Source organism: Microtus pennsylvanicus, chromosome 5 (genome assembly GCF_037038515.1).
Source record: "Microtus pennsylvanicus isolate mMicPen1 chromosome 5, mMicPen1.hap1, whole genome shotgun sequence".
Lineage (NCBI taxonomy): Eukaryota > Metazoa > Chordata > Mammalia > Rodentia > Cricetidae > Microtus > Microtus pennsylvanicus.
Genome location: NC_134583.1, coordinates 83,634,667 through 83,644,810, shown reverse-complemented (window position 1 = coordinate 83,644,810; position 10,144 = coordinate 83,634,667). Strand labels below are relative to the sequence as shown.

Here is a 10,144-nt window from a genome sequence, read left to right as displayed (position 1 = left end):
CCTGGGACACCATACCCTAGATGACTTGGCTCTGTATTGGAGTGACTACTGCACCCCAGGACACCCCAACTGCCCTACCCGGGGAGCCTCCTGGGCATGGGGGAAGCAGGGACCAGCAACTGGAGGCCCCTGTCTCCTCCCCTGGCTAGGAGAGTGGGCTGTAGCCTGAGCCTGTAAGGACCATAGGGGGGGTTGGTGTGTGTGTGTGTGTGTGTGTGTGTGTGTGTGTGTGTGTGTGACTGGGGCAAGACTGGTGGGGGGACTGTGGCAGCCAGCAGGACATGATGAAGAGTGACCTTGGCCCCCAGGGCTGCCTGTGCCCCTGTGGAGATTGCAAAAAGTTCCTTGTGCATGCAGCGTGAAAGATGGGATTCCTCCTCCCCCAACAGTGAGGGTCCTCTGTGCCCGGGGCCCCATGAATTATTTCTCTAAGGAAAATACAGTTGTCCTGCCCACTTCCTGACCTTCCCCATCCTCTAAATCAACACTTGAAGGGTGCTTTTGCTGGCCTTCAGGCTCCGCCAGCATGCTCTCCATCCCCCACCCTCCAGCTCTGCACTCCAGCGGGGTGGGGCTGAACACTGACTCCATTTCAGGGGGCCCCAAGCCCTGTTCAGAACCCACAGCCCACAGCAGCATGTTGCAGAGCATGGATTCCAAATCCAGCAGACAGACACCCAGAGACAGGGGCAAGATGCCACATTGGCAGATGAGTGATGAGAATGGGCTATCCACAGCATCTGGTGATACCACAACTGCTCCCCAAATCTCTGAGCAAACTTCCTACTTAGAACTAAATTTCATACCAATATACACTCATAATCAGAAACACTGAGGCAGTCATAATTTAAATCATACACACTTAAAAGTCACTCAGATACGCACACACACACACACACACACACACTTAATCACACACCCAGAGACAGACAAACTGAGACAGTCACATACACACACTCAGACACACACAATAACACAGTTTGAAACACACTGACACACATATACTCAGACCCACACACTGACAAAGTCACAGACACATACACACACCAAAACACATAGTGTTAGTCTCACACACAATGACGCACAGTCATGGTCACATTCTCACACACACACTGAAACAGTTTCGGACACATACATCGACACACAGTCAGTCACAGAACCAGACACACATGCTCTGAGAAACAGTCATATTCTCAGATATATTAACCCACGTAATACTGGACACAGGCAGAGACCCACACAGTCAGTCAGTGAATGACAGACACCTTGACACCTAGACACAGTCCTATAAAGACGCAGTTACAAACACAAACTAGGGCCAGCTTGGTGGCTCGCATCTTTAATCTCTGTACTTGGGAAGCAGGGATAGACAGACCTCTGAGTTTGAGGCCAGTCTGGTCTACAAAGCAAGTTCCAGGACAGCTAGGCCTACACTGAGAAACCCTGCCATGAAAATTCAAAACCCAAACACACACACTCAGGAATCAAGGCTGAAAAATAATCGATAGACGCATACTCTCAAGATTCCAGTCGATGCAGCTAAAGGCACATGACTTTCCTTCTTTAAAATCTTAAAAGTTATTGTCCGTGTATATATGATGGGTGCGTGTGGGGAGGTTTGTTACACATATGTGTGGAAACCAGAGGATAATTTTGTGGGGTCTACTCTGCCGCACATTCACCTTCCGTGGGCTCTAGGGATCAAACTCTGGTCTCCAGACTTACAGGCAAGGGTCTTTATCTAGCAATCAATCCTGCAGGCCCTCTGCTCCTTGTAATCTCGGTCCCTGGGCTCACACTGGCTCCATGCCGCTCTTTCATGTCTCATCACCTATAGCCTCTGGTCATGGTGGTCTGGTCTGGCTGTCTCCTTGCGATGACACAGGTCCTGAAGCCTGCAGATCTGCCTCTGATCTCCCTCATGCCCTTCCACATCCTTCCTGCTCACCATCCCTCTCTGGTCCTTCCTGCCATTGTATCACACCAAAACCTGTCTGGACAGGCGATTCCCTCCTCCCCCCAATGAGGGCTGCAATCTGCGACTGTTTCCTGGGGCTCAAACACGTGCCTGGCAGTGGACTTCTGCACCCACAGAGCCACCCTGAGCTCCTGAGTCCTATCAGGCACGAACGTTCACACTGCTGTCGGTGTCCCAGAAAGCTGACCTGCCTCAGTTCTACCCACTGCCAGGCCTCCTGCACCACATGTGTCAAAGATCCAGAGGCACCATCCATGACAGAAAGCAAACTGTCCAGTTCTTTCTCCACAAAGGATTTTTATTTGGGTTTGTCAGAATTACTGTGCTTACTAGGTCTGTGGTCCAGTCCCACAGGTCATAGGCCAAACCAAGAAGGGATACCAGGGCACCGGGGGTCGCTGCTCTGCCTCTGCTGCTGAGGCTCCTCTTCCAGAGGGTCTGTAGGACTGGGCTCTTTCTCTGGAAAAAGATCTGGGAAGGTGAAGGTCTGCCCATGGGCCTGGAGAGAAAAACAGGGGCTTAGTAGAGGGCGGGAGGCTGGCCTCCCCAACATACTGAGGGTTTCCATGCCTAGAGGCTAGCAATCCTGGACTCCGGATGACAAAACAACAGGATGATGAGCCACCGGTGTCTCTAGGCCCGGGTTCCTGCTGGGAAAACAAACACCTTGCAGGCCAGCCCTTCAACCTTTATCTATCAGCGGCAGGCTATTACCGGGACAATGGCCCTTTTCATGGACATTATCTCTTTACAGGGGTCTGCACCAGCCCAGGGCTCATTAAAAGTAGTCCAGCAAAGGCCCATTCACCAGGCGGCAGCCGGTGGAACTGGGGGCAGGAACTAGGAGCAGAAAAACAGGACACAAATGACGTCTGGTGCCATGCTAAAACTTTTTCCATCCAAAATATCTAAAAGCCTTCAGCCACATTAAAGGCCGCCCTCCTCCAGGCTCCGAACTTGGCAAATAAAATGCACACAACGACAGGGAACCTACATACGCAGCAGTCTATAAATCAAGCCTGGCTTTGCAAATTAACTAGAAGTTCAGAGTGTGTCAGCATGGCCACGTCCCAGCCTGGGGCCCCAAGCATGTGGGCCAGCACCAGTGAAGGCCCTGGGAGGGGGAATGAGCTAGTTCTGCAAGGCTCTAGGCAGATACAGGGCTGGGAGCCTCACTTGCAGCCTGCTAACATCTCCAAGATAAGAGGTTTAAGAGGGAAGGGGCACAAAAGAGCCAAGCTGGAGGCAGAGACCCCTCCTACCGTTCCCTCTTGTCTCGTATGTGGACAACTAGAGAATTCTGAATCTGGGGCCCCTTAGTAAGCCCTGCCAGAGGTGTGCACTTGGCCCCCAAAGACTTGCTTTGGGACTGGGTAGATAGTTTAGTTAGTAGAGTTCCTGCCTAGCATGAATGAGGCCCTGGGTTTGATCCCTAGTACCACAAAAACTTGGGGTGGCTCATGCCTGGTGCTGTAATGGCACTGGGGAGATGGAGGCAAGGGGATCAGAAGTTCTAGGCCATCCTTGGCTACACAAGGATTTTCAAGGCTAGTATGGGCTTTTCAATAAAAAAAAAAAAAGAAGCAGTAGCTCAGAAGCAGAGCTGATTGTACACCTAGAACTGACAGCTGGGTTTGGTGGCAGCTGGAGCCCAAATTGATAGCCTAAGGTCCAGAGACAAAGCTAAGGCAGCCTATGCGGGCGGTATTGGGAAAGAGCAGAGACAACAAGCAAGGGACCTATGGACCTATTTCACCATCTACGGGTGCCCGTATGACTTCTGAGACTTCTGAGGAATATCTCTAAAGATAATTACTTCATACTTTTTAAAAAATGTAGCCACCCATCCTCCAAGGAGGGAGAGCCGGTTTTGAGGGGCCCAAGGCATGAAAGGAAAAAAGGCCAAGGGGAAAAGTGGAGAAGCCAGTCCTGGCTCCAGTAATCCCAGGGCCCCAAGGGCCATTGTTGGGCTGGACCGTGCCTGCCCATAGCATTTATTCTGGAGCCTAGGGCTCAGGGCCTGTGTGCACCACTCAGTCAAACACCATTCTGTGTAAACACGGTCAATGCTCTTTTTGTTTGTTATGTGGGGACTGAGAGCTTGCTAAGGCTCCCTCCCCACCCGACCAAAAAGATGTTTATCAGGTTGTCAGAAGAGAAATGTGGACGCCCACCATGTGGGACCCGCCTTTTCCCTTCCACACTCACAATGAACTGTCTCTCTGGTTGCCCCTTCCTGAGCCTCACGATGCGGTTACCAGAAGCCCCCCACCCCACGCTAGAAGACAAAGACGGTCTTTGCAGATACAGCCTGGAAGTCCCAAACACTAACCATTTCTAGACTGGAGCTGGGAAACGGGGTGCGATACAAATTTTAACTCTGGTTGAGAAGGCTTGCCCAGTGGGGAGATGATGGGCCCCCATTTATCACGATTTCACAGAGGAAGATGACATGTCTGAGGGCAGCTGCAGACACCAGATCTAAGAACGACCGAGTCCAGCTTTCACGAGCGTGGTGGGCTGAGGGGGGGATGTAGGGGCTCAGATGTCTCAAAAGCCACTTGTAACTGTAGCTGTCTCTGAAGTGACTTGTGGCAAATGCCAGCATGTGGATGTGGCCCCACAGGCCAAGCCAGAGACAGATGGGTGGATTCAACACCCAGTGTGCACACACAGACAGGCCTTCAGATGGGCCTTCTTTTCCCACCTGCATGGCTGATTTTGTGCACAGCAAATATTAGGCCCTGTTTAGAACAACTGTGGCTCTTTTTTCAGCAAAGCTGCCTCCCTCACAGGGTCTTTGAACAAACAGCCATCCAGCCCAGGCGGGGTGAGAGGACCCCGTTCTTAATAGCATGACTGCCATCTAGTGGCCGGCTGCAGCGGCTGGGCTCCCTGGAGGGCTGTTTACACTGAAACTAGAGAAATTGGAGGAAGCCCCCCTATGGGGTTCAAGCAGTGGGGAGCTAGTTAATGGACCCTGCCAAGTGGAGTCTTCCCGCCAAGATTCCCAGAGGTCAAAGGGGATTCTTCCTGGACACTCAGACTGAAGGGTGGTGGTTTAAAATCTGGTCTCAAAGACCTGGGGTCCAGGAGATAGAGCAAAAGCAGGCTTGAAAATGCTTGATACTTCCTGGAACTCTGCATCTCAGTGAATAAAGGCTCCAGCTAGAAGTTCTCTCCCTGGACCCCAGGTTCTGGTGCCTGTACTGGTGGAATCACTGTCATGCTAGGACTAACAGCGGGATGTGCAGGGCCCTTGTGCCCCAGAGAGCTCGACCTCTTCACTGCATTGGGCTCCTAGGGAACATCAGCTCTGCACCAGGCCCCAGGATCTGCCCAAGTCTGGGTCATCACAGAGCTGTGACTTTTCACATCCATTCTCTGATTTCTGTTTTCACCAAACTCAAAGCCAAGGCACTGGCCATTACCACAAAAGAAGGAATGGGCTTCCTGAGCTCTGCGGAGGTGCACTAGGACCTTGGCTTCTCCCTCCCCAGGTCTCTAGGTCTAAGTCCCAGAAAGGTGGAGTGTATTGCACAAACAGCCCCAGGACCCAGCTGTGACAAGGAGCAGAAACAGGGCTGCTCTTACTCACCAGCTGCACGTAGGCCACTTTGTAGTCCGGCTTCTTGATTCTTACGTTCTTGTGGTCCCTCCTCCTGTTGGAGCCTGTGAGGGGATAGCAGACCCCACCTTAGCTCCTGGCCCCTGATCAGCCCCACAGTCTAGGAACCATTTTCCAGCAAGGCCTCGGATCTCATCTAGAGGTGGGGGTTTCAAAGGGCAGACTGAGGACCAGGAGGGATCTCAGACAGATCTCCCAGGATTGTCACCAAAACCAGTTTCTATGTTTAGGTAAAAATAGTCTTTGAAAATAGAAATGACAACAAAAGATTTTAAATGAATAAGAAGGACCTCTTTCCTCTCTGGTGAAATATAGCTTCTCTAAGGAGGGTACTTCTCAAGGGCAGTACTGCCAGCCAGCCCTGGCCACTGGTTCTGCCACTGATGGGCCACATCAGGGCCTACTACAGGAGGGGACTGTGGAGACCTAATAGAGACCAGCCCAGGCTAAGGAGGTGGTTCTGGGTCAAAGGAGCAGAGGACATTTCAGGGTCACAGCTAAAAGTTCTGAGGACCTTCAATGAACTACAAGGCAAGAGACTAGGGGCAGGCTCCCACTGACGAGCCCCATGTGACTCTGGCAAGTCACCCAAGCCCCTCATGGAGAGTCTGGAGACATGGAGTAGACACAGGGCTGTATCCTGGAGGCAAGTCACCAACATGGGTACCCACCATGCTGCACCCGCGTGCGCACAGCAGCCACAGGAACATTGTAAATTTGCTCAAGGTAATTCCGGAGGTCCACCCTGGTCATCCTGGAGGAGACAGAAAGAAAACAAGTCTGAGCTAAGCCTGGATAAAAGATACAAAGGAAGATATCCTACCCAAGGATAAGGATGAGAGTTCAGGAGCGGTTGTGGCCAGATGGATCTGAGTCTCAGTACTGTCCTCTCTCCAGACACAGGGCTAAGTTAGGGCAATGAGAGCTTGGTTTACTTGGTCCTCTCTTCTTGGGTCCTTGATCATCACCAGGAGCAAGCTGGGCTCACTCTGATAAAATGTAGAGTATCGGGCCTGAGACTAAAGACTTGTTACTGTGAGCTAAGAGATGTTTGCTGCTAGAAAGGGGCCTCTAGGGCAGGGTAGATGAAGCCCACATAGGCTTTCAGCACAACCCTGGCCACCATAAGCTCCTGTGCATGTCTGTAAGGCTGAAGAGACCCTACCCCAGCTTCTATAGGTATCTTCCCTTGCCCCCTTGCCCCTTCTCCCCGAGCTGAGCGGATCCCTGAGGCTTTTAGGACTCAGAGAAGCACCAGCAGTTGGGATTGCACTGTGCCTTCCTAAAAAAGTGGCCCACTGAACTGAGCAGGAAGAGGTGAAGAGCTCGGGCTAACAATCCAGAAGCTCTGCAAATCTCGGCATGCTCCAACCCAGCCTCCGGGGACTCCTTTCCTGGGATAAGGATGGAGGCAAGAATTCAACACATCTCAGGCTTTCTGTTAAGCTTTCCCCAGGTGGAGGGCGAGCCAGGAAAGCAGCCAAGAGCATGCTTGCTCTCTGGCTGCCTGGAGCTCTGCAAACACCAGGCCCCTCCACCATCTGCTGAGCAAGCAAAGTGGCCCCAGGTCTTTCCACCACAGGAAAAGCCTGGCCCTGGGGAGCTGAGCTAGAAAACAGGACAGGACCTACATCCTAGAGGCTGCTCCCAACCCCCAAATTCCTTTGGGACTGACTTACTCCATGGGGATCCGGAACTGCACAGTATCTTCAGGCTGGGCAGTACCAGGCCGCACCAGCTGGATAAAGAAGTTGGTTCGGAATACACGGAGCTGGGGGCCACCCAGCTGGTAGAGGGGGTACCTGCTCAGGAGAGATTAGGGGGTTAGGGCTACACACACGCGCGCGCGCACACACACACACACACAGTGCTACAGGCTCATGTATCTACTCACACCAGTAGGGTCAAGGCAGGCTGGGGGCTGTTATACACAAGACCTGTATCAGGACTGCATGGTCTGATCAGTGCAGGGGTGGGTTGGGATGTGTGGGCAGGAGGGGGACAAGAAGCTTCTCAGTCCTTAGCCTCCGTTCTGGGGTGCCAGGGTTATGGACACTACAACTTGCCTACGGAAAGGGCAATGGGGCAGCTTAAAAAACAAAAACAAAAACCAGGAGCTGAGGCTTATGGTGTGGCACAGTGGCAGAATAATGGTCGTAGTCCCAGCTTGTAAAAAATGCAAGAGAGCAAAGGAGGGAGGACCTCATGAGCAGAGTGGTGGTGGTACTCCACTTGAAGGTACCATGTCTTTCGAAGGCCTACCAACTCCTGCTTCTGGATATCCCCATGGCCTGGGAGAAGGACCCCTTTATTCTCCCCCTCAGCACAGAAGAGCCCTTGCTCCTTGAGAGGGAGACCAATGGGCTGGAGGCTGGTGAAAACAGTGTTTCCAACATGGTGCTCCAAGCTGGCAGCACCTCACTGGACTCCTAAAACTACCCAAACAGGCAGAAGCTGCTAAGGATTTGGGGTAGCCACTGTTTTTCACCCTTATCAGACAAAGCAGAATCTCTTCCTGGTGGTCTTGCACCCTCCCAGCCCACTGAACTGTCATGAAGTGGAGAAACTCAAGGCCTGTGGATTTACTAGAGATGCACGGTCCATGATGTCCAGGTGGAGGGTGGGTACACAGGACCGCCTATAGTTCCCACTGATAGCCAGCAGTGTGCCATGTGGGTCAAACCCGGGAGCACAGGCACGGGTGTGTATGTGTTCAGGGCTGAGAAGCAGATACCTGGGTTTCAGATGACTCTGAAGGTAGCCTGCTGGGAGCCTCTGAGGCAGGACCCATAGCTAAATGTTTGCTAAACTTGATAGCTGAAAAGCCAACCCAGTGCTCAAATCCATACATTGTTGCCAGACTAGTGGCCTAGAGATTGCTGCCGATGCTCTGGCAGAGCCTCCCTGAGAGGACCTTGAACTCTGTGCCTACAGGAACAGGAAGCAAAGGGGTCAGGGAGAAGCTCCTGAAAGAAAAGGGGGATATGGAGCCCTGAAGTACAGGTCAATTGTGGTACTCAAGATGGCCTCATATTATCAGTTAAGGCTCAACTGTGGCATAGCATGAGGACAAAATTGGGAAGACCTTCCTTAAAGGTGGTGGTGGGGAGGGATACAGTGCACACTAAACTTCCTAGTCTCTGAATCTTCAAGATTAGGACTTGAGAGCAGAGGCCCAGAGACCACATAGGGACCATGTGAACTATTTACATTTCTCTCTTCTCCCTAGATCTGCCATTATCCACCAGCTCTCCCCACAAACTGCCTGCTGGGTGTGTCCCAAGGCTGGTGACTCCCCTAGAAAAACTGCAGCCTCCTCTTGGTCCCAGCCTTGCTGCTCTTCTGATGTTAGCTTTTCAGGGTTCCCTTAACTTCCTGTTATTCTTCACCAGCAGCGTACCTCAAGTGAAACTCTTGGGTCTCCTCCTCAGTGGTAACTAGGCTGTGATTTGCTCTCGGTAGCTCAGGCCTTATCCCTGATCTCACTCTGTCTTCACCCACCACCAACCATTCACACATGGGTCCTACTAGCTCCCTGCAAAGCCAGGGGGTGAGCACGGGAACTGAACCAAACTGACTCACACGGCCATGGTTCTGAGGGCCCTTGTCCCTCCTAAGTCAGCCTGCGAAAAAAATCACACGGGTGCCCACCAGGCAATTCCTACAGTCCTTTCCCCAGCTGTGTGCAAGGTTCCCCATATTCCTTCTCCATGAGAACCCCCAAACCCACATTAATGCTCAACCCAGGGCCACCCATCCAGTGGGTCACGTGTTCACTGAACACGTGTTTCCTGCTTAGACTGTGGGAGGCCAGCCCTGCTGGCCACGTGGAGATCTGTGAATGCAGCAACTTTTGGGGGCTTGGACCAGGAGTACTGCCAGCACCGGCCGATCTCAGCCCAGCTCTGGCTTTTTGCCAGAGCAGACCCGCGCCGTTGGCTGTGATTGACAGCCAGTACACTAGACAGCGGTGGCTCTGCCGCGTGGACCTTTGCGGGGAAACCAGCCGAGTGCGGGCGCCTCCTGCTTCCTGCTTCCGGTCCTCGGGACCGCCCGGGCCCCGCGCCCACCCGACCTGGCCTGTGCTGCCCGTTCAGCACGGCGACGACGTTACTCACAACACATTCCGCGCCATGGCAGCCGCACCTCCCGGGCCGGAAGGAGCGACGTCCCGCACAGTGCCCGCGTTGGCACAGCGCCCCCTCTCTTCCGGAGGCCGCGCTAACCCTGTCCCTGCACCGCAGGACCCCGCACGTTCGGTGTCCCGCAAATCCCCACCCCCACCCGTGTACCGCCAACTGCCCGGGCCCCGCCCCTGCACAGTTCACCCCGCCTCTCCGGAGGCCTGGCACACAATGCACAGCCACGCCCCTCACCCGAACCCGCAAAACGCCCGCGTGCACACTGCACCCGTTTTTTTCACCCAGACCCATACATAGCAGAGTCCCGCGCACAACTCGGTGTACATTGTACCTCCCTGATAATCAGCCTGTAGGCAACCTACACCCACGTGCTTTCCCATCCACAAGGGCACGGCG

General features: G+C 53.2%; 1 protein-coding gene across 1 annotated transcript; it reads right to left on the bottom strand.

Moving 5' to 3' along the window:
• Positions 1-2,255: 2,255 nt before the first annotated feature.
• On the bottom strand, positions 2,256-9,877 carry Mrpl23 (mitochondrial ribosomal protein L23). The gene is made up of 5 exons (XM_075972827.1): positions 9,725-9,877; positions 7,286-7,408; positions 6,278-6,360; positions 5,577-5,650; positions 2,256-2,477 (listed from the first exon to the last, which is right to left on the bottom strand). The coding sequence occupies exons 1-5, from the start codon at positions 9,739-9,741 to the stop codon at positions 2,334-2,336; spliced, it is 441 nt and encodes a 146-aa protein (XP_075828942.1). The 5' UTR covers positions 9,742-9,877; the 3' UTR covers positions 2,256-2,333.
• Between the last annotated feature and the right edge of the window lie 267 nt (positions 9,878-10,144).